Consider the following 24727-nt stretch of genomic DNA (forward strand, 5'->3'; position numbering starts at 1 on the left):
TTAATGGGGGCAATATATGAAGAAGTCCTGATGTCTGCCATAACAAAGGCCATCTCTCTCCAAAAGCCAGCCCTGGGCTTGTTCATGAAACATAACAGTGGCAGGTTGGAGAAGCTACAACAGCAAGTAGGATGAGTATGAAACTGAGAGATGGAGAGGAGGTGGAGAGGGGCCACTTGAACTGTGGAGTGGCCGATGCAAGGCAGAAGTATAGAAGGTGACAATGACGAAAAGGCAGTGAGAGGCACAGAAGGGGTAGAATCCCTCTGTCCTCCATATTCACCAGCAATACCCACACTTATACCCACACCCTTTCTTCAAGAAGGTCATAGCAGCATACAGAGACTTCCTCCTCCTTATAATAACCCTTTGAGGGAGGTTAGGTTGAAAAGGAGTGACCCGTTGAAGACCACCCAGCTATAGAGGCTTCCCTGTATTCTGTCTGTCTGAGGGATTTTTGCACAATTGTCCGGGAGTTTAAAATTTAAATTGACATATGTCAAGTTTGTGAGGTAGGCAAGCTGGGTCTTTATTTATAGTTTAAAGTCATAGTTTCATCCTTTAAAGATAAATTTGGCCATCGTTGCTCATATACCAGAGATTTCTACTGGCCTTCCTCATTCTATAAGTTTTGAAAACCATCTCACAGTTCTTTGTGACTTTTATTTGAATTTCCTCTGTGTTCTCTCCCTCTCCATACACTTAAAACTGCAAAGGTGATTGCCAGTTCCATTAATCTCCTTTCACATCCACAAGGACTCTCAAAACATAACATCCATTATTGTTCAGGTGCTAAATTTTCTACTGTGTTAAGTAGGTCACTGCTTTAATCATAACTCAGGGAAAACACACATACATACTTGTTGGTTTCAAGCAAAGCAGTTCAGCGGAATTAGCAAAAGCATCCCAGATCCCCTTCTGAAGCTAAGCCAGAAATAGTGGATGTTAATTCCATTTCTATCCTAATCCTTCCTCTGCTTGTCTAACTGTTTTGTACTCATAAGTCATAACATATCCACTTCCAATGTCATGTTTTCTTGTTTGCTGTGCCCGAATGCACAATCGGCTATAGACTTCGAAATGCAAACACAGTTTAAGAAACAACGTTAACGTTAATGCTAATCTTACCAAATGCTGGTAAACACTGGAACTTAACTGTAGCCCCTCCCTGCCCTGTATTGCATTGCATGGAGGGGTCGATGAGGCTTGGAGAGTGAGTAGGAGCCAACAGAAAGAGAAATGTGAGATCACGGGAAGTTTTACCGTAATTGACAAGAATTAAGAATAAAGGGTAGAGAAATCTCTGGAAGAGGGGATAAAAATAATTTGGGACATTTGTTCTTGAATACATTCTGGGTTACATTATTCTCTTCTTGCAAGCAACAGGATTTATTATAAGATCATTTGACTGAATTGGTACACAAACTTCATATGTTTTCATACTGTAACACATGGGTGGACAAAGTTTAGCCTGAGGGATGTATGCAGTCCCCCAGGGGCCCAAATGAAGGCCTCATTTTAAAAAGAAATCTTAAAAATGCCCCCAAAATGTTTGGCCCCATGAGTAAAAGTAAGTAATAAATATTGTCATTGTAAAGAAAAACAGAAGGCAAGAGGAGAAGGGGACGACAGAGGATGAGATGGTTGGACAGTGTCATTGAAGTTACCAACATGAATTTGACACAACTCCGGGAGGCAGTGGAAGACAGGAGGGCCTGGCGTGCTCTGGTCCATGGGGTCACGAAGAGTCGGACACAACTAAGCGACTAAACAATGACGATGAAAGAAAAACAACAACAGTATTACCAGTCATCATATCACTTTCAATAGGAATGTTTTTCATTCCTTGTTATGTGAAAGCATTACCTCCAAACACTCCATTTCCCCATTTTTCTGTATTGATTAAATCTTGAAAATGATCTCAAACTCTGCATAGATGTTGTTAATAAATCTGTTAACGTAGCAGAGTTAGGTCTATTTCCCTAGCAAACCTTTACAAAAAGAGGTTTACAGCACCTTTCTTTTCCAGTGCCGAAAGAAGAGGAAATGGAGGATGGGGTATAAGGAGTCAATGTATAATTAAACCACAGTACCAGGATACAGCATGCCCCTATAGAGCAGGAAGTTCCTACAAAGAAAACAGCAGCACAATTGGTGAAGGGCAAGGTTAGGATTTATCTCACAGTGGTACCACCTTCTCAGTTTCCAAGGAGTGCCTTGAAAATCTGCCTCGTGTGGTTGCTGAGTAGGCAAGCTATCTTCCACATGTTTTGGAGTGTTTTTCTTATAGACTGGCCATTTAAATTATTTTGTTAACTGATTATTGCAATGATTTGAATAGTTATGTTAATTTATTTATTTTTAGTCAGGTTTATTTGCAATGCTGAGTGCTTGGCTTTTTAAACAAAAAGACAGGATTAAAGTAGAATCACTCAATCTCTGTCAACTTCAGCATGGCCAGTGGTCATGTGTAGTGGGCAATGTAGTCAAAACATCTGGAAGGCACCAAGTAGTTTTCCTCAATTTTGGCCCTGAATTCTGACATCTTGACATACCTGTCAAATTTACATTGTCTTTCCGACAAATTACTGTTTAAAAGTACAGTTTAACCCCCCCCCCATGATAACTTTATTAGAAAACAAAGTCAACCGCAGTAACAGAAGGCAGTGGAGTAAAACCAGCAAAAAACACATTTGAGAAGAAGATTTTTAAAAAACCACCAGACTATAATCTGAAATACTCAATGCATTAAGAAAAAGAAATGAAGGACCTCACTTAGCACCTAAATGCTAGATCCTCTTGCAGAGTAGCAGTCTTTTCTAGATAAAATGGCCTAAGACCATTTTAGATAAAACTGGCCTAGGACATAATGCAATCATGAGTACTGATTTCACAATCATAACCCAGCTTTGAAACATTTGAACTGTTGTTAATTGCCTGTCATTTTCTCCCACAGGACTCTTGCTTGCCATGGAAACTAACAGTCACCAGTTCCATGCCCATTCTCATCAGGAAACCTTAAACTCAGTCTCTCGCAATACTCTGGGTTTAAATTACCAGCCTCTCTCTAAGAGCTCCTCCAGTCTGGCAAGCATTGGTCGAATGGGCTCTCGGGAAGAACAGAACAGCAAATATGAACTCCGGAAAAGCCTCAGTAGTTCTGCCTGTAAAGCCCAGGCAAGGGAGAGTGATGTTGGAAGCACCCCTAGTTTTGGATCGTCTTCAACTCATTCAGAAATTGCCTCTACAATCCGAACTGTGAGCAGCTTGTCACCAACACAGAGTACTTCCAAAAGCACTAACCACTTCCTGTACATGGACCAGTCCCCGGCAGAAGGGACGGGCGCTAGAACGCCTGTCAAGAGCAGCACCACTGAGAATGTGTCTTCAGCCTTTGGGGCTGATCTGAAACATGGGAGCACAAGAGAAGAACTGGAAGCCGCAGTTCAGAGAAGCCTTTCTGATCTGACATGTAGCTGTAAGCAACACAGTTCTGCTTCTCATTTGGAGACAAGTGCCACATACTCTCCTATGAGTTCCAACAGTGGTTATGGCACTTCTACAGGCAATATAATTTTTCCAAGAATGAGATATGGATCAGACTCCTGTGAAAATGACCTGGATTTTCCAAGCCATGTGAGTCAAATCCCAAGTTCACCTAGAGACCCAAATGTGCCCACTAATGTTTTTAATGATGGTACTTTAGCACACAATGTTACCGTTTTTACAGATCCTGGGGTATATCAGCCAACTGTTCTTGCATCCCATATGCCTGGGAATAATTTCTCACATAGGGCTATGTATGCTCAAGGTGGAATTGTGTACAGTAACATGTCACATGCCATGTATCCATCTGGCATTATGGCTGTTCATAACAATACTGCCTTCCCTTACAACATGAGGCACCAGTCTCCTATGAAGGCAGAAGGCACCATTCCAGCTTACTGCCATTCCTTGCCAATACCTTCTGTCCAGTTCATCCCAAGGTTGCTGTGCTCAGTTAGTGAATCAGGGAAAGTACAAGTCCATCCTGAGTATTGTCCATCTTTGCCTTCTACAGAAACAGTAGCCCTTCCAAAGCTGGTGTCTTCTGTGAGTGAGTCAGGTCTGGATGCAAAACACATAATGAGATGCTGCAATGTACGTGGTGGACACATGTTGCATGCTCACCCATATGTACAAACAAGAAGGGCTGAAGATGAAATGAAGACCACATACCCGGTCATGAATAGGCACCAAGATGGCATTCATACTGTCATGAAGACTAAGGACACATGGACTATGACCTCCATGAATGACATCACTCAGGGACTGCCGCCTCTGTTTGAGTGCAAAGACGCAGAGGTACAAACCCTTCCAACAAAAGAGTATAAGTCTGCAGCCACAAGCCCTTTTGTTGTGGCAGAAGGCCACCCTCATGTCTTTCCAGAGGTTAATCTGGAACCAGAAGCAGAAGGTGAAAAGTCTCCAATACGGGAGGTGAGGTGGGATGATGAAGGCATGACATGGGAAGTCTATGGTGCCGCTGTTGATCCTGAGGTTCTTGGGATGGCCATTCAGAAGCATCTTGAGATCCAGATAGAACAGTTCCAGGCGGAACCAGGAGAGACCGCCAGAAAAAGTCCAGATGAACTGTCAGCTAAACAGGGAAGGAAAACATATTTTAGAACAATGATGCACTGTCTACATCCAAGCTGTTGTGCCCGTTCTAGCACAGCAATGGAATAAACTGTCCCAGGAGACGCCAGGGCCCACTGGAAAAAACATAAACAAACTCCCAAAGAGCTGCATATAAACACTACACCTTAGAGGTGGTACAGGAGATGGAGTCCCTTTGGGACTTAATTGGAGATTTTGAGCAGGTCTAAAACAGAGCTCTACATGGTACGGACTCTAGGGAGGACCTTGATACCTATCTCAGAGCTGACCTACATACTGCTGAGAATTAGGTGGTCAAATTCTGGATCATTTCACTTCACATGCTGGATGGGATGGGGACCTTTCTCTATCTTTAATAATATAATGGCTATCCACATACAGATCTCCCCACATGAAATAAAGTAGCACATGACAGGAAGACTGGTGCTAAGCTTTCTATTTAACATGGAAAATCACTACATTTAGGAAGCGTGTGTATTTTTAGTGTTGTTAGTGGGAGGGAATTCATTATACATCACCTTCCTCTAGGGATGAAATGATTGTTTCCCTACCTACCAGCATAGTTAGTTGGCCTTCAGGAAGTGTTATAAGGTACACCTGTTCCATCTGGCTTTTAGATCGTCTGGTTGATTTTTGTAGGATTCTTTTTGGTTCTGCTAGACTGCTATTCATATTGTCAGTATTTTACTGTACGAATTTTAATTATTATATACATAATTTTGAACTGTGGGAAGGCAGCTAACTAATAAACAAAATGTATTTGTTATAACCAACAAAATAAACAGACAGAATACTATTCTGCCCAAATAAATAGTTCAGAATTGTATAAATTCTCCACTTAGCCTCGCCTGGAGCAGTCTAAAATTGCACCACTACCTCAGTTTGAGTAACATGTAGACTTGATCTCAGAAAGCAAGGATGATAACTTAAAAACTAAACTAAATTAAAGCACGGTAGTATTCTAACCTTGTTGTCTAGCTTTGAATAATAAATACTTCCAGAAAAGTTTTATTTTATTTTATTTTTTAAACCAAGGGCTTGGGGCATATCATTGCCCTCTATATGTTTATAGATTATAAAAAACCCTGTTATTAAAAATAGAAAAATGGATTAATTTATCTTCTCGTGTTAAGTTTTGGTCCAAGATTTTGTTCCACTCTTAGGTTCCTTATGTAGTTTTAAATATTAGAGTCTAATTGCATATTATACTTTCACACAGAAACAAATGTGATTTATGAAAAAAGCATAATATGAAAATACATTCCTTATTACTAGATAATTTGTTGAATTATCCTGCTGTGTACTATAAATCTCTCTTTCCTCTAGACCAGATGCATTGCAAATCATTATGTGCTTTTATGAACATGGCATTTTTGGCAAAATATTGCCAGCAGGTTTTTTTTTCCGCCATGAGGAATTACATTCAGAATTCTCTGAGGGAGTTGTTTATGCTGTTGCCAAGACACAAATATATAGTGTTACTGGAGATGCTTACATGAGCCATGAATGCCTGTTTTTGACTATGAATGTTTAATCTTGGGCTAGTTTACCATTCTGCTATACAGCAATTACTGGGGACATTTGTTTTTTGAACTAATGTGAACTACACAAAAATAAGCAAAAATGGTGAGGAGTGGCATTAAGACAAGTTCAGTGTCTTTCTAAGAACAATAAAAACAGATTGCTTTTGGAAATGGATTAAAGCTTAGTGAATTTTAAGATGGGAGTCCTTCAATGCATATTGGCTGGTTTTGCATGGAATGCTAAACTGGGGTGGGCAGATGAGGGGATGGGGCCTGCTGCCCTTTTGATATTGTCAGATTCTAACCCCCATTAGCTCTAGGTGGCATGGGCAGTGGTTTGAGCCCAGCAAAATCTGGATATTTGGTCTCGTAAAGATGTGAGGGAAATATCTGGGAACTTTTTTTATAAAAACACATACACTTTTGACAAACAAAATGGTGTTTACTATTAATTATGGTTTACTCAAAACAATCCACTTTAAATAATGAGTTATTAAACTAATTTGTTTTAGCTAATCATAATAATAACGAATCATGGTTTATAACCCAGACATGATGCTAAACAGTGGTTAATCAAAACTGAGCTGGAACAGGAAGCTGGGGGAGAGGAGCCCAAAGCTCAGACAGGATCAACCAGCTTGCCGCATATGAGGCAATGCAGTGATTAACCAAACTAACATATGCTGGCTTTAAAACAACCGTGAGCCTGGAAGTAAAGGGGAAAGACTGTTTCTTTGGTATTTAAAAATGCTAACGATGGCCTTTAAAAAGGGAATTAGAAAAGATCCTCAAGTGCAAGGACATGACACTAGAAAGCAAGGCAAAGATAATCCGACATTAGTTTACTTGCAATCACTGTGTGTGGATGTGAAAGCTGGATAGTGAAGAAAGCGGGCGGGGGGGCGGCGGGAGAATTCATTTGAAATGTAGCATTGTAGGAGAGCTTTGCAGATACCGTGGGCCGCCAGAAAGACAAATAAGTGGGTGCTTGATCAAATCCAGACTAAACTTTCTGTAGAAAGAAAAAAAAACATTTAAACTGAGGCTATCATACTTTGGGCACATCATGAGAAGACAAGATGGAAAAAAAAAAACCAATAATGCTGGGAAAAGTTGAAGGTAGCAGGAACAGAGGAGGACCAAAAGTGGGATTGATTCAATAAAGAAGCCATGACCTTGAGTTTGCAAGGCCTGAGTGAATGACAGGATCTTTTCAAGGTCACTAATTCATAGGGTCACCATAAATTGCAAGCAACCTGAAGGCATGCAGCAACAACACAGGGTATTCTCCGAGGCAGAGTCTTCCATGTATAATTTTATACATCTCTACCCCTCTTGTCTGCCTTTCTCCTAAGCTAAAAAGAACCAACCACTGCCATGTTTCCTCAGAAGGAAATATATTAAGTCCCTGTGAGCATTTTGTCCTAGAGTACAGTTGATGCATCAATAGGTAAGTGCCACTACCAGTGTTGGATTCCAACTAGATGGATAGCATGGAGGCCGATGGGTAAGTAGTGAGGTGAAGAGCAAGATGGAGTAGAAATGTATTCGCGAAGGCTTTCGCGGCCGAGTTCTAATGGTTGTTGTGGGTTTTTCGGGCTCTTTGGCCAGAGTGCTGTCCTCTGAAGATGCCGGCCACAGAAACGTTAGGAAGAACAACCTTCAGAACACGGCCAAAGAGCCCAGAAAACCCACAACAACCAATGGAGTAGGACGTTATGGGATTAGTGGCAGAAACTGGTGTAACGAGGGCTATTAGGTTGGCAGCTTTCCACTCCCTGAGATTTTAGGAAACAAAACAACTGGGACCAAGGGTAGACCCTTGTTATGTCACACAAGGTGTCACTTTTATAACAACTGCAAAATAGTAGATGGGATCCTGTTTAGTATAGTAAGTCACAACTAGAGTAGGCCCATTGAATTGGCAACTTACAGAGGAACTGATTCACTCAATCGCCACTCATTGAAAGGGCTTATTCAATTTATTTCAATTTATTACAATTTGCAATAGGATTTCAGCCAGTGTTTCAGTGTGAGAGACAATCAGTGTGGATTTCCTGTTGTACACAGAAACGGACACGTTCACATTCAGCCAGTGAGCCTAGATATGAGTAGGAATGAGATGGGAACCCAGCCATTAAAGCCACTGCAAAAATTAAAGTCGGATTTTCTCCTCCTTCAGCACTATTCATCTGAGGTTTAACAAAATTAAAGGGGGAAAAGCGGGGATGCAAAAGGCAGTTTTGTGGCACTTTAACAGATTTGTTTCAATGTGAGCTTTAATGGATCAGAAGGCCTAAGGGGTGCAAAGATGATGTCCTTTTACATGTATACATATTCTCATGGCTCCTTAACACAAAAATGGGACTATCGAAATGTTAATTGCTTGGGACTACAGCTCCTCGCAAGGTGATAAAGTGTCTGCCAGGCAGATCTGGTTGCCACAGAAATGCTAACTGTTGTTTTTGGAACAGAGGTCAGAGTCTGTCAAGGGACACAACTATTTGGTACCTCTATTACAGAAAGCTTGGTTATTTATATATGAAGTTAAGTAAGAAGCCTTGACCTCTACACAAACCCTTAGAAATGAATGGAACTTATTTATGTAACCAGGTTTTGCCGGCTCCCTCTTGATTCTCCTTTGTGATTCTGTTTTTCTATAACAGCCACTTGGAAATACTGAACTGAATGTCCTAGGAGGTTGATGTGTTCTGAAATGGGCTTCTCTGTGTTGCTATTCCTGTTCAACAGATTTGTGCCTATTTGTTGTTTGTGGTAGAGCTTGTCTTGTTTAGCCTATGTAGAAAGGAGAGGTGCACAGCGGGCAGAAAATGGCACAAATCACTTTAGAGGCTGAACAGGTAAATGAGCCCCCGATGGTATGGCTGACATTTATAGGACCCTTGATGGTGCTGCCAGTGTAGATATTGGGGTGTAACTGGCATTTATGTTTGAGTATGAATAAATGGTTTTTCATCCATGAAAACCAACACTATAATCAACTGGTGCCACAAAATTTTGCCTTCATTCTCTTTTCTTTCCTTTTCCACCTTTAGAGTTGCCAACATGCTGAAATGGTCTAACTCAGGTACTTCTTTGGAAATAACCTAAGATTGTCTCCTTACCTAAAGTCCCAGGGAAACGCTACTCTTCCTTAAGATTTTATGCAGCTAGTTCCTTCACAGCTAACTGGATAGCTTTGTGCTTTAGGTTTGTATCTGGCTGTGGAGCTGGAGGTTTGGAGTTCAATTCCTCATGGTGTCTCCAAGGAGCAGAGCCAGCTTGTGTGGCCTTGGGCAAGTTGCACAGTCCCAGGGCACCACCCCCGCCCCCCAGAAGAAGGGGATGATAAATCAATTCCGAGTATTCTCAACCTGGAAAACCCTGAAAAGGTTTGCCAAAAGTCAGAATTGACTTGCTGTCATATGATTATAAGACATATCAATCTGGGATGTGGCAGCTTCCTTACCTGCTAGGATTGATCCTGGACCCTAAGTACTATTTCAGCAGATGCTGACTCTTCTAAATCATTATGGTGGGGGGTTTTTTGGTTTTTTTTTTTTCCAGAGGCAGGGAAGTATTACCATCAAGCATCGGATTTCTTCATAGTCCGCCAGCCAGACACAATTTATACAGATGGGTTGCCCTGCAGGCTAGGGGATTCTGGAAGCTGTAATCCAAAAGTAACTCCTCCAAGCAGTATCAACCCTCATCTGTGTTTTATCTGACTTCCTCGGTGGGAAGGGCAGCATACAAATATGAGAGCTGGCTAATGTGATAACTAGCTATTAGGATACATGTGTACTGTTACTTGGGTGAATATGTGTGTGCAGGCAAAGCACTGACTACAGAGGATATGAGGATTTGTACATCGAGATATGCTGTGTGCTGTGGTGGTTGATTCTAAACCTTCTGGCATCAGGGAAGGATTTCCTCCCATTGCAACATTGCACCTACCATTGTTCCCTACAGGACTGAATGCTAATATGTGTGTTCCAGTGTATTTATAAAGGGCAGCTTATATCCATTGCAGCTGTGCTCCAGCTTATACTACAGAACCTTTTCAAAACTGTCTGAGCATACCCTACTCCTTCCTCTGCAAATCCCAGCCGATTTCTTGGTTGTGACAGCATATGACTAAGAATGTTCACTTTTATCAAAGGTTATCAAGTAAAGTGAAAGCTTTGATACACAGATCATTGAATAAATCTGATATGGCAGAGAAACCACACAATCCTTTCCACAACATGCCTCCATCTGCTGCACTGGTCGAGTATGAGGGGGCAAGAGATGACTCTTGCCAGATATGTGATTAGCTATGAATGATTTTTGAAACGGGGTGGTAGTCAGGTACAGAACTAGAACTCCAGGTGGACTCCTCAACTCCATGATAAAGAGAGAGACTTTCTATTATACTATCTAGATACTTTGGTTCTATTTCTCAAAATCCACGTAGAGAAGGATCAGTGCAATGAAGCATTACAATCCTGAGCTGCAGCTTGTGAGTCTTCAGATGTATTAATCCTGTCTAATATGTGACCTAACCAGATGTCACCTTTGTGCTTATCGGGCTCCCGGCAGATGACACCGTATACTTCACCTTAAAGCATCCCGGAAGAAAATCTGACACTCAAGGGTAGAAATGAGGAAACCATTCCAGTGGATTTGATCACAGACAATTCCACAGGAATGAAAGAAAAAGATGGCCCTGTGACCAACTTAGGTTTACTTGGGTGGCAGCCTGTTCAGAGGCATCATGAAGCTGACATGTGCTCCACACACACCTCCAAAACAGTGTAATTTAATGAATCTGGGTCAAGAGCAGTCAGCGAATTAAACTGCCTTTGCTACTTTTTTTCCATGGAGAAGCTACTTCATGCCACCTAGTGTTTGCCGGGCGAATGGTTCAACATGAATATTCCCTAATCCACCAAAGCAGGTGTTAGTATTGTTCTATTAGAGCAAAATCCATGAGAAAAACAAGTAACACATTCTTTAAGACCAATCAGTCTTCACAATGCAATGTACAGCTTTTTAAGTTAAACTAAAATTCTCTCCTAGGCTGCATGGTAAAACAAGTCCATTAAGATCATAAGAGAAAATGCTCTATTAGTCTAAAACCTGTGGAACAGGACCAGGGATTATGCAGAACCTTACACAGACATTCTCCCAATTTGAAGAGACCCTTGTCCAGCAGGCCGAGGCAAAGAGGAAGTCATAAAAGCAGCAAAATCAGGGAGCTGGACAGGGGACAGATTGGATTTGTCTTCAGTGTGGAAGGGATTGTCACTCTCGAGTCGGCCTCCTCAGCCACATTGGACGCTGTTCCAGGTCCTCCATACAGAGTACATTACCATAGTCTTTCGAGACTGAAGGATGCGTAATGAACGCAGACATATGCTTGAATTGGTGAGCACATGAATGGCATCACTGTGAAAATACAAAAAATTGTACTTAGGTGGGTTTTCTAGGAGCCTCGTGGCACAGTGGTTAAACCACTGTACTGCAGCCAAAACTGTGCTCACGACCTGGGGTTCAGTCCCAGGTAGCTGGCTCAAGGTTGACTCGGCCTTCTATCCTTCCGAGGTCGGTGAAATGAGTACCCAGCTCGTTGGGGGGGGGCAGTGTGTAGCCTGCATAATTAACTTGTGAACCGCCCAGAGAGTGCTTGAAGCATTATGGGGCGGTATATAAGCAGCACACTTTGCTTTTTCATCTCGCTGAAAACTGAAATACTAGAGGAAAACATGGCAGTCATACCTGAACAGCTACTTATAATGTCTTTTAAAATTTTTGAAAATCTGCCTGAGACAGAGATGACAGAAATCAAAAAGGCAGGCATTACTTCCTGTAGCTGGAATTCTCGCTTTTCCCCCCTCCATACATCACCGTTAATCTTGGCCAGTTAGGCTTATGTAACCGTAATATCATTTATCAAATGCATTTTCATGCCACTTTTCATTCTCTTCAGAATTTCACATCAGAAATTTCACAACGTTTTGCTTTCTTATTCTGTGCAATACTTTTGGAAAGCACCACTGAGGAAGTATAGACTAGTTATTTTGCATGAAGTAAAATAAAGACATTGGCAGAAATCCTGTTGGGCATTACGCAAAAGATGTACCTTTTGGAAGCAAATTGCCACAAGTTAAGAAATTTATAGAGGTATATTTTTGTTGTACACTGAGTTGCAAAACTCTGCATGTTACAGATTGTGGCTATGAAGATTTCTTAATTTATGGCAATTCACTTCCAAAGTTATGCCTTTGGCATATATGTTTAAAAGAATTTCAGATATTGTTTTTAAAATAGAAAAATTCCTGTCTGCATGTAGGGTTAGAAATACTGCATTTTGCAAGATCCTGTGTATGTGCAACCAGTGGGTATATAGGCTCTGCTCTGCCTTGCACAGGTGTTCTGGGCACACAGTTAACTTCCTGCCCTTTTTCAAGGTAGGAAAAAGGCCATTTCCCTTACTTTAAGTGGTGGAACGTGCTGATACTGTATTTACAATAATCATCCCCCTGTGCCTTTTACCTGTGGACATTTTAAAGGTTTTTTTAAAGGCTGTGGAGAAGCCCTGTCTATCTAGAGTTACTTTTAACTCTGCTCCCACAACAACCCAATTTGTAGATATAAACAATATAACTTTCCCTTTTTTCCCCTTTTTCTTTCCTTTTCAGGCTACTTATAGAAGCAAGCCTGTAAGAGAAAGGCTACAGAAGAAAGTAGCAAACTCACTTTCATTTGTGGGAACCAAAGTTGGGACTGGACAGGGTTTTTTTATTGGTCCATTGGCAACATTTCTTTGATATGCCCCGGACATACAACCAGAGCCTGGGGACTTTCCTTTCCTTTTTTTAAAACACTACAACTTCCCAAATCCCCTAGCCAGCATGCGTGTGCTCGCTGGGACTTCTGGGTGTTGTAGTATGAAAAAAGCAACTTTGATAAGCTGTGTGTGCAACCATGTCTTGCTGCAGCATCTCCATGACTCATTTGGGGGGTTTCCATGTAAAATTGCTGATTAGAACAGTCCTCCTGCAGCCAATCAAAAAGAAAAGGAGTGCTCATCACCGGCAGAAGCATCTAGGCCTGGCTGTTTTGATCCTCTGTGCTTTGTGCTTTCTAAACAGTGAAATAAAAAACAAGCTAGAGCTATGGTCTCTTCCTCTCTAGTGGATTTAGCAGTGACGTTCAAGGTCAACACAAAACTTCAGTTTCCCTTTGCACATTCACTGGATCAATTCCGCCCCCCCAACGGTAGTGGGGGGCAATGATTTTGGATCGCTTATTTGTTTTGTTTTTGGCGCTCCTTTTCACAAAGGTCTCCTTGCCTCGAGTGGTATTCCCTCCTAGAGCTCTGGATTTAGGTAAGTGGTGATCAAAATCTCTTTGTGGTGGTGTGGCTTGATGTATGGGCATTAAGATTACGATGGCCGTTCCTCCCCTTTTCCCTCCCTCCCTCCCCCCATGCTGTTCCTGTGCCAGGAGCACTATCTCACATCCATAAATGAAACAAAGGCCAGAATCCTGTGGGAGTCACCAAGCACAGAAGGCCATTCACAGAAATGGTGTGCTGTGTCTTGTGGGCTGTTCATCCTGCACTCACTTGTGTCCTGGTTGCACAATGAGGTAAGAATGGCAATCCTCTGTGATGGAACTGAGGTGACCGAAGTTCAAATCCCCATTAAGCCATGAGGTTTGCTTCCATAACCTGAGAACATTCACTTCCTGGCAGCCTAACCTACCTACAGGGTTGGTGAGAGGAGCAGAGGGTAAGGCAAGAGCGATGTGCCCTGCCTTGAGCTTCTTGGAAAAATGACAGAATGAACATGTTGGAGAAGAAGTAAATTCAGTGTGACGTATTGCCAATACATGTGCACTCTAATACAGTACATGATTGTGTTGGAAGATGCTTATCAAGCCGATGTGCATTAAATATGTTGCTTTAGTGTTTAATTTGTCGGGTAGTCCCAGCTTCAGGGCATAAACAAGCATCTATGTTTTTCACCAACAGTGTGGTTCTTAACCTTTGTTACTCGGATGTTTTTGAACTGCAACTCCCAGAAACCCCAGCCAGCACAGTTGGTGGTGAAGGCTTCTGGGAGTTGCAGTCCAAAACTGCTGAGTAACCCAAGGTTAAGAACCAGTGGACATTGCCACTTTACAGGTGGGTAAAGAAAAGAGAGAGGGAATTCCCAGTGCTGACTCTAGCACGTGTTGCTCTGTATGTCCTTCACTGCAGTGGCTCTCTCAGGTCTAACGTTCCTTTTTTAGGGTGCAGAAAAATCATCATTATAGCACTACACTTCTTTGTGATGATGACTTTCATTGTATCATTTGTCAGCACCAAACCTGGAAGATTTTCCAAATGCACCTTCAGAGTTTAAAATGAACCATTTATTCAGAGATGATTCTCTCAAAAGCAAGGTACAGCCAATAGCCACAGAACTAGAGTCTTGGAAGGCTCGCTCTTCCCATTGAATATATTCGAGAGTAATTCCTTGTATTTATATCTTTGGCCTGCTTAGTTGAGCATTTAAGGAAAACTGTACAACCAGAACACTACTCAGTATTTCAATAACCTGTAAAACTGCTCTTGGCTTCTAGGACTCAGGCTAATCAGAGTAACTAAAAAAACTGGCAGGCTCTTGCCATTTTATTTTTCATTGTTTCACATTCTAATTTTATTTTATTGAACTGTAAATATATCAACGTTAAGTGCAATGGGTTATCCTTTTTGCTTTTGGCTCCTTGTTGATGTAGGACCACTCCTGTAACCCCTAGTTCTCTAGGACTATACTGTAAATCTGCTGTTTATAGATGTTGATGTTATCAAAGCCTGTGCTTCATCCCAGTTCTTCCACTCTCTGAAATGATATACTATATGGTGGGGTGTTAATGGGATTATGCTGTAGTATTCACTTTGGTGGAAGTTAAGGTGCAAGAGGAATGCATCAATGTGCCCATATTTGAGTGAGCACAAGGCACTTTGATCTGCATGTTTTGTACTACAACATTTTGCTTTAAATTAAAAGTCCCCCCCCCTTCGAAGAATACATTACTAGTTCAAAATTTACTTACATTTCCAATGCTTTTTATTTTCTCCTTTTCCTTTTAGACTGGCCTCAAAACTGTGGCGTTGCATATTTCCAACCAAGCATATATGCAAAAGTTGTTGCAGGCACTGAAGCAAGGCCTCATTCTTGGCCCTGGCAAGTTTCTTTACAGGTATGAAGGTTTCGAGCAGAGATTGGCAAACTAGGCATGTACAAAGTTCTGTGGAAGCGGGATTCAGAGACAGATGTCTCAAAAACATCTGCAGACAATTAACTTCCTCTTCTGAGGTTCAGCTCAGCCCATTTTATTACTTCCCTACTCAGTCCAGAACACAGATTACTGATTAAATGTATATTATTTAGGCAGCTTTTGTTCCTAGGGTGGAGACCTAGAGATAATTAATTTACTGAAAAGGAATTCTCTCTCTCTCTCTCTCTCTCTCACACACACACACACACACAGAGAGAGAGAGAGAGAGAGAGAGAGAGAGAACTTTTTTATTTTCATCATAGTAAAATAGTACTATTTCATTATGATGAAAATGCAAAATATATAAAGAAACTGGTCATTTAAATTAAAACACACATTTGCAACACTCCTTCACTAAAACAGGAATGCTATTGTTATCCCCCAAGATCTCAGCAGGATTATGTTGCAATCACTGATGCCTGAGACATAGGCTTATTATGAGTTGTGATGGTGGACACTGGGCATGAAGGTGTAATCATGTTACTTTCCATGCATTTAAGTGTATGTACAGAACACTTTTGTGTGGATTCATAATAATAATACAAAAACATAGCTTGGGAAAAGTAACTTTTCCAAACTTGGGGGGAAAAGGAGAGGTCAGAGAGGATGTGAATTCAGAGCAAAAGGTTGGTATGGAAATGCCAAGGAGGGTCGGAACATCCACAGCTGATAGCGAGGCCAGAATTTTTGCATGGCAATTGGCAATAATAACGCACCAGTGCTGCACTTTATTTTTATGTTTTGGAGCAAATGGTTGCCATTTACTGGTACAGAACCATGTTAGTGTTGGCACCCAATCCTCGGAGGCCCTTAGAACAAGAAGATTCCCTCAGAAGTCACATTTCTTCCTCCTCAGTGGTGCAGCTGCCAGCTAGGTTGCTCTCCCCTCTGGGTCCAAAATTCCAAACGAACCCTCAGGGAAAGATGAAAAAGTAAGGAGAGGCACAGCTCACTGACCAAGATGTGGGAAATACAACAAGAGCATGAGGAAAGAGGAGGATCAGGAAGGCTGGGTTGGTTCTTGCTGTTGGTGGTTGCCATTAGGCCCTGCCAGGCAGCTCGTCCTTAGGTGCGATATGATTTTATAAGGACAATTCAGCCTTAGCAACATCAAAGAAGGGCTTCTGTCAGACCTGGCAAAACTGATGAAATCTGAAAATGTCCTCCCCTAGCAGTGGAGAACTGTTTTTAAAAAAAATAAAGGAAAATCTTGAATAATCTCTTACTCCTAAACTGGGCCTGTTCCCATCATAGGCCTTGATTCCTTAATACTGTAGTCACAGTAACATTGGTAGTTTTGCCTTTTCATTTTGCTTCTTCTTACCACACAGCTGCTATAGCTTGTTGTTCTCGTTGTTATGTTTTAATCTTTCCTCAACCACATATCTTGCAGAAAGAAAAGGGGCTGCTGAGGGCCTGATAAGGGGAATAGGATACAAAATTCAAACTCCTGCTTGTTCTTGCTTATAAGCTGCTGTTAGGCAGTGCATGTTTATAGTGAGCATGTGCATACCTTATTGTTGCCAGCATGGCCTACAATGAGATGAAAAGCTGCATTTTAAATGAAAACTAGAAACATGTCCCACGAGTACTGGGACAAAGATAAATGGTAGTCGTAGTTAAGGGTTTGACATTGCTTAATGTTCACATACACACGTTTCCCAAAGGACACATCAACTGAAATCCAGAAGTCACAACTAGTGTAAGCTCATGGAATCAGTGGGGATTTGGTGAGTTAATACTTATGTAAGTAAAGGGTACCTGGACCAATTCCTAGTATTTATTGCCTGTCTCTAACACATTAATCAATCAGCCAGAGACAGAGAGATCCAATAAGTATTTGTTTTTTTTTCAGCTGAAAGAAAGCAAATAAGGCAAACCCCACTCACAAGAAAAGCATGAGAGAAGGCGCCCCACATACCAAAGTACAGTGGTGCCTTGCAAGACAAATGCCTCGCAGGACAAAAAACTCGCAAGACAAATGGTTTCGGCAATGGGGGTTGATGACTCGCAAGACAAATGTTCCTATGGCCGTGCTTCGCAAAAAGAATGTTTTCCATTTTTTGTTCCTGCCTCATGTTTGCTGATTTTTAAATGTTTTTCTATGATGTTAAAAAAGTTATTTTTTTTATTTAAATTTTTGAAATCATCTGCACAATATGTATGGCTTTAAAGAGCACTTAATAAACCATTTGTAAACCAAATTTGACTTTCTTCTGACTTTTTTTTTTGCCCATAGGAGCACATTAATTAGATTTCAATGCATTCCTATGGGAAAACACGTTTCGCAAGACGAATTTTTCGCAAGACAACATTAACCGCGGAACGAATTAAATTCATCTTGCGAGGCACCACTGTATACATTTTTATAAGTTCAACATGAAAGGAAGGAGGCAAAGAGGTGTGGAGGAGGAGGGAAAGGAAGGCTACAAGTGCCTAGGCAATGGGCCATAACTCATCCTTCCTGGGTCCCGTACCAGACACCCATCTCTTATCAGTCCAAGGACAAACTCTTCATTAGACCAGTTACTTACAAGCAATGGAATGCAGGTGGCCATTCTCATTTACGTTTCTGTCTAGTAAGCAGAAACTTAATCATGCAGCATAGCAGTTACAGAAAGCAAAAATGGTTACGGTTAGGCTAAGCTATATTTTATATGTATTAACTGGACCCCTTCATCAGTTCCACTGATTCAGTGGGTCTACTCCAGTTGTGACTTATTTATTACTGGATTTCTGCCACTACAAAGCTGGGCCAACACAGCTTTTAGCCCCAACAATTCTTCTAGGGGGGGAAACCCCTGACAATAACCGTTGAAGTGCTGGAAGTCGCCAGATTTTAAAATGCTGTAATTACAATGTTTCTTAACCTTTCTAATTTCAAAACATGAAAGATAATACTCAAGTCCACCATCTTACATAGCCAGCCAGCAGAGCTGTCCAGCAACTTGTCTCTTGTCATTATCTCATTATTAACACAAATCTCTAAATGTGGCCATATAATTATAGTTGACTTACCTCTCCAAGGGCTGGTCCTCATGTAGACAAAGCAACACTATCCATGTACAAGAGGAAGGTGTCAGCAAGTTTTGAGGAACCTTAAGATTGGTAGTAATTTTTAAAAAGGCCTAAATCCAGTTATTAGTCCTAACTGGAGAGAGAGATGGAGTGTGTGGGTGTGCCGTCAAATCAGAACTGACCCTAAAAGGAATTTCAAGGCAAGTGAGATATTTAAGGAGTTTTATCAGTTCCACACCCTCAGTGAATTTTCATGGCCGAACAGAAAACAGCAGGAAAGGAAATAGAATACGTATAAGGTACTGTATTTCGTCCAGAATCACTATCTGTCTATACTGCAATGTTCTATTGCAGATCTCAGCTGTATATATGTAACAGAAAAAATAATGCATTTTAAAAAATACAACAACCTTGAGCCTTCTGATTACCGCATTGTTATAGAGCTTACTTTTTACCTTATATCTTTTTCTTTTTCAATGACCTGTATGCATTTTTGTTTTTGTTTTTCCTTCCAAGGTACGCTCTACATCAGGTGATAAGTTTGTTCACGTCTGTGGTGGCACCCTCATTCACAAACGTTGGGTTCTCACAGCTGCCCACTGCTTCCAGAAGTAAGCTCTGCACTAGATGGGGATTGGTAGAGTCAGACAAGTGGAGAATAGTTACCTATCATGGACCACTCCAGCACAATCTTAGAACATTCTCCTTCTTAGTATATTGGAGGAGAAGGATGGAGAAGGAGCGTGGGTCCACCCTTTCACCACACTTCCTTTTGCCAGGATATAGTCTCCCTTCTGGTCATAAAATCTGACTAGAGGAAAAGAAGCTGAAGGAGGAGAGCTTAGGAGAGTAAGATGCAGGGGAAAGGCTAAGCACCTCCTTCTTTCTTCTCTTCAAATGGCCTCCCCAACATTTGGCACAAACAAAGAGGGAGACCTGCCTGTTGCCAGTATAATTTGTCAGGTGTAAATTGGAAATAGGAAATAGATGATTTGTATTAACCTGCCCCTGAGGAAGAGCTCCAGTTGAATTATATGGGGAAACTTTTGGGTGAATAACTGTTTCAGAGTACCTGTGGCTTTGCTAGTCTGTGGTCAGTGATTTTATGATGAAAAATTATGGTCAAGCTAGACTTTGAGAGAAATGTTTATTTCCTCTAATTAACTTGTTTTGGCTCTGACAAGGGAATTGCTTCAGAAATGTGTTTTTAGCAACCAGATTAGCAATTAGACTTGCAAATTAAGCTCATATTTGCTTACCAATGACCAATAACAAAGCAAAGACGCTACGTATATGCAAGATACAAAAGTGAGGAAAAGTATTTACTATAACAAACAGATTTCTTCACTATTTGAAGATCACCTCTTCTAAATATACAAATGTATTTTCTAGTTTTATCCTCAGATATAGGAAAGGAAGAGAAAAAAGTATACTGGATATCGCATTGTACTACACACCTCGTCCTACGTTATTTCATTTTCAGGGGACAGGCAGAAGATGTCACAAACTGGAGAATTATTTTGGGCAAGCATAATCTGAATCATCTTGAGCCTGCACAGAGAAGCTACCAAGTGAAGCGCATCTATCAGCACGAACATTTCAATTACCCTCAGATAAATGACTTGGAGTATGACATTGCTTTGGTGAAGCCTGTGGGAGACATTATGGCCAACAGGTTTATCCATTATGCATGCCTGCCAAAGAGAGACAGCTTTCTTCATCCAGGATACTCCTGCTGGGTGACTGGCTGGGGGGGCACAAGAGGTATTTCATGGTACCTCTGCCTACACTGTTTCAGTGAAGCCATAGACAAACACATTACCATTAGTATGGCAATACATTTCTATCCCATTGCTTCGAGAATCCTTTTGTCTTTTTAATGATGTAAGCTGCCTTGGGGCCTTTTTAAAGGAGAAAGACAGGGTAAAAAAACCTCTCATTCACTCACTCAATCACTACATTGGTATCTCTCCTCATTTTATCTTTGAAACAATCTTTTGTGTCATGTTAAAATACACCCAAAAAAAAAAAAAAAAGCCAAAATGCCTCCCCAACCTTTACTGGGCACAAAATGACATTTCTCAACCATCTTTAAACACTTTTTAGGGGTGCACTTGAAAGCTGTAGGTCCCCATGGGTGCTGTGGTGGTTGAAATGGCATGAAGGGGAATATCTAGTCTGTGGGTTGTGTGTAGCCTGCACTAAATATAGAGGATGGAGAATTACAAGTATTCCAGACCTCCACTGTAGGTCTGTTTCTGTTTTGTTTGCTGCACTTAAAAAAAAGGAAAAGAAAAATGAAATGTTTTCATTTAAATGTAATAACTCAGGTAGAAATGTTCTTTAAAATGTTTTTTGTTCTTGTATTTTACATATTGAAGGTGGGAAAGAAAACTTTACTCTGTCTGAGGTTCTGAACCAGGCCAACTTACCAGTCATAGATTTCAACACGTGCCATCTTAAGAAATTCTGGGGAAACAAAGTTCAGTCTTCAATGCTCTGTGCAGGATATGAAGATACTGCATATTCTCCTGCTGCCTGCCAGGTACAGATATCAGCTGTTATTCAGAGACTTTTTATGTTATCTGTTGTAGGTGCAATCAGTGGACAACTACCCTTCAGAACTATCCTTCATAAGTGTGTTCACAATAGACATTTAATGTGAAATTAGTATTGTCATACGTCATTCATGCACATTTCCCAAGGTAGCCAGTCTATAACATCACCAAGTCACTGTCATCCTTTATTTCCCCCTGGCTCTTCCATCATTTCTTGGGCCCCAGAATATTGAAGATTTTAAAATAAAACAAAAGAGTAGCTCAGTCTTCACAGGTCTACATCCCCATAGCATTATTGCAGTGGTTCCCAACCTTGGGTAACTCAGCTTTTTTTGCAGTACAATTCCCAGAAGCCAGGGTTTCTGGGAGTTGTAGTCGAAGAACATCTGGGTTACCCGAGGTTGGGTACCTTGTGTTACTGTGTCTTTTTGAAAGGGAGGATTTTGACATAAACAATATTGTCATACTAACAGGCTAAATGGAACATAGCGTTATGAACAAGCAAAAAAAAGCACTCTCAGTAGTATGGAAAAGCAGATACATTTCTACTTCAAAGTTGCAGAAGAAGAGGAATGATTATTAGAGCTATGAGTCACCCCTCCATCTGGAAGCGTCCCACATCACAGTAGGCTGGAAATGGCAGCTTAAATTTCCCACTTGTATGCTTGTACGTACTATGCAACCCTTAAGATAATTTGGTTTGACTCTGAATTAGATGGTGCAGTACAAAAAGTTATAAACATGGGGATGGAAAATCACTGACTAGCAATCCTCTACCATTAACAGTCCTCTGCCATTCTATCTTTGGCATTCATCCTTCTCTTTAAAAAAAAGAGACACCAAGAAGAAATACAGGAGGACTCTTATCCACTGGGAAGTAGTTCCACGTCCCTTATAGATACTGAAATCTGTGGATAATAGTGAATGCTGGTGTGTGTGTGTGTGTGTGTGTGTGTGTGTGTGTGTGTGTGTGTGTATGTGGAGAGCGTGTGTATGTGTGATATATATATATATATATATATATAGAGAGAGAGAGAGAGAGAGCATGATAAAAGGGCAAAACACTGAAAAAAAATATTTTCGCATGCATTACCACAAGTGGCCACTAGAGGGCGATAGAGACCATGTAAAGTATTCTACACCAGTGGTTCTTAACCTTTGTTATTCAGGTGTTTTTGAACTGCAACTCCCAGAAACCCCAGCCAGCAGAGCTGATGATGAAGGCTTCTGGGAGTTGCAGTCCAAAAACATCTGAGTAACAAAGGTTAAGAACCAGTGTACACTAACAAGTATTCATAGTATGGTCTCTGGCTCCTTCTAGTGGCCAGTTCTGATAATATCTGTGAAAATATATATATTTTAATGTTTTTCTTTTAGAAATATTTTTTCTTTAATATTTTCAGACCATGAATAAGTGAATCAGTGGATAATGATCATGGATAAGGGGTCCTATTGTACAAAACACACACACACACACACACCAAAAATCAGTACCTCTGAGCAAACGTTTCCTGCTGCATAGTAAGCAACTACAAGCGGTACCTATGCACTTAAAACCTCTTCGTGGGACAGACAGCTGTGTTCATTTATGGGTTTAACTGCTGCCATTTCCTTCTTCAGAAACTAATATCTTCTATCCTCCAAAAACATCAGAAGTACATCACCCACTTTTTTTGAATGGGTTGAATTACAAGATTAATTGTGCTACTATTGCTAAGCTCTATGCTTGTACTTTATACATTAATGTGCTTTCTAAGAATCAGCAGGATATGATCCAAATGTAAATTCTCTCACTATTGCTTGGGGGAATGTCGTTGTCAGTGGCATAGCATGGGGGGGGGCGATGGGGCAGTCATCCTGGGCAGAAAATTTTAAGGGGCCACCCTTTCGTGCCCCTCATGCTCTGTCTTGGCCCAGGGCTGACCCAGGTGCCCCCATCCATCCATCATCTCTTCTTACACTTTCTTCTTCCCTCCCTCTGTGTGTGTGTGTGTGTGTGTGTGTGTGTGTGTGTGTGTGTGTGTGTGTGTGTGTGTGTGTGTGTGTGTGTGTGTGTGAGAGAGAGAGAGAGAGAGAGAGAGAGAGAGAGAGAGAGAGAGAGAAACATACTATTCACTAACTCATCATACCTAGGCCGATACTGTCTTCTATATTTCAACACTTGAACATTTTCCCTTCTTTCAGGGAGATTCAGGTGGCCCACTTCTTTGCCAAGTTCGAAGAGATATATGGGAAGTCCATGGGGTTGTTAGCTTTGGACCAGTTGGATGCCAAGTACAGAACAAACCAACAGTTTTTACTAGGACATCTGCATATATTCCCTGGATTGAAGCAATCAGGATTCGGGACTTTTTTTTGTAAAGACGGAAGAGACAAGGAGAGTGCAGAAACACCAATAAAATGCTTTGTAAAAGGAGGAGTATGTGCTTATTTTCATAATAATTAAATTTGGGAAAGGGAGGTTTGAGCCCAGATGTTTGGATCCAATCCTCACAATCCCAGCGGTAAAGTACAGTACAGTGCTTGTTTGGCTATCCAAACTCATTGCAGAGAATTCTGGCCTGTTTGTTGTGCGTGGGTCAGGTAGCTACTGCATGCCAACTGATTAGAGTGAGTGGCTAAGTAACAAACCATGGATATTTGTCCATAATTTATCATTTTGTGTGAAATAAAACTATTTATGCTTTCCTAAGGGAAGACATTGGAGAAGCTTGGGGCTTAATAAGGTTGGATGTCATACTAGACAAAGCGCAAATAGAAGGTCTGTGGGTTGTTTGGCTACTTCTGATCATGAGAAATGCAATGAGACAACACACAAAAAAACCCAAATCATCCTTGCTTACTGTGATGTCTAGCCTGAGTCCTTATCTAAAGACAAGATAAACAAGGATGCATCCCTATAAACAGGCCCTTTGAAACAAGCTCCATGAAAAACATCTATGGAGAATACAAAGCAAATGGCATGAAAGAAAACTTTGAAGCTGTGTAACAAAAAGCTTGGCTTTGATTTTTAAAACATACTTGAGATTTGTTTTAAGGTTGCAGGGTGGTAAAACCAACATTCTGGATGTTAGGTGATTAAACTCTCCTTTCCACACAATTAAAGACTATCAAGTTTTCATCCATGTCTGCTTATGTGGAGATGAATGTTTCAGTTTTAGCTTACATGTCTTGAGCATGGACAGAGATGGCACTATGGTAAAACAAAAACAATGAATTGCATTGTAGTTTAAGGACAAATAGATTTATCATGGCATTCGGTCTCATGCACTTGAGTCCATTTTATCAGGTACATGAAGCTTTATTCTCAGCTGGCAGTTACATATACATGTAGGTGTAGCAGAAGGATGTAAGCAGTGAAATTGGAGAGAAATTAAATAAGAAAAATACAGACTTCCACAATTATGTCAGAGCTCTTTCACTGATCAAAAAGCCTACAGTTTTCACACAGGATGGAGACAGTTCTGAGTTTATAATTAATAATTATGTGCTTTCACATTGATTCGGACTTATAGTGACTCTTTCCAGGGTTCCCTAGAAATGAAATATTGGTTTACCATTCCATTCTTCTGGTTGTACTTTAGAACTCTTCTCCCAAGAGGAATGAGACTCCTGATGCCTGGTTCCACAGCCAAGGACCTAACTCGCTACATTATA

The 24727-nt window shown here is 40.9% G+C and overlaps 2 protein-coding genes across 4 annotated transcripts in view; both read left to right on the plus strand.

Annotated features, from left to right (window-relative positions):
• Nucleotides 1-6353, plus strand: part of GPRIN2 (G protein regulated inducer of neurite outgrowth 2) — a 30077-nt gene extending 23724 nt beyond the window's left edge. For all 3 annotated transcript variants that reach the window (XM_072995078.2, XM_078391016.1, XM_072995077.2), the window contains exon 2: nt 2957-6353. In XM_072995078.2, the coding sequence (XP_072851179.2) occupies nt 2971-4728 (1758 nt within the window). In that variant the 5' untranslated portion in view covers nt 2957-2970 and the 3' untranslated portion in view covers nt 4729-6353. The remainder of the gene's footprint in view (nt 1-2956) is intronic.
• An 850-nt stretch (nt 6354-7203) lies between these two features.
• Nucleotides 7204-23486, plus strand: LOC110080727 (chymotrypsin-like elastase family member 1). Its single transcript, XM_020796855.3, has 6 exons — nt 7204-13555; nt 15307-15416; nt 19029-19123; nt 19996-20276; nt 20894-21057; nt 23255-23486. The coding sequence occupies exons 1-6, from the start codon at nt 13459-13461 to the stop codon at nt 23429-23431; spliced, it is 924 nt and encodes a 307-aa protein (XP_020652514.3). The 5' UTR covers nt 7204-13458; the 3' UTR covers nt 23432-23486.
• The last annotated feature ends 1241 nt before the right edge of the window (nt 23487-24727 follow it).

This window comes from Pogona vitticeps, chromosome 3 (genome assembly GCF_051106095.1).
Source record: "Pogona vitticeps strain Pit_001003342236 chromosome 3, PviZW2.1, whole genome shotgun sequence".
Lineage (NCBI taxonomy): Eukaryota > Metazoa > Chordata > Lepidosauria > Squamata > Agamidae > Pogona > Pogona vitticeps.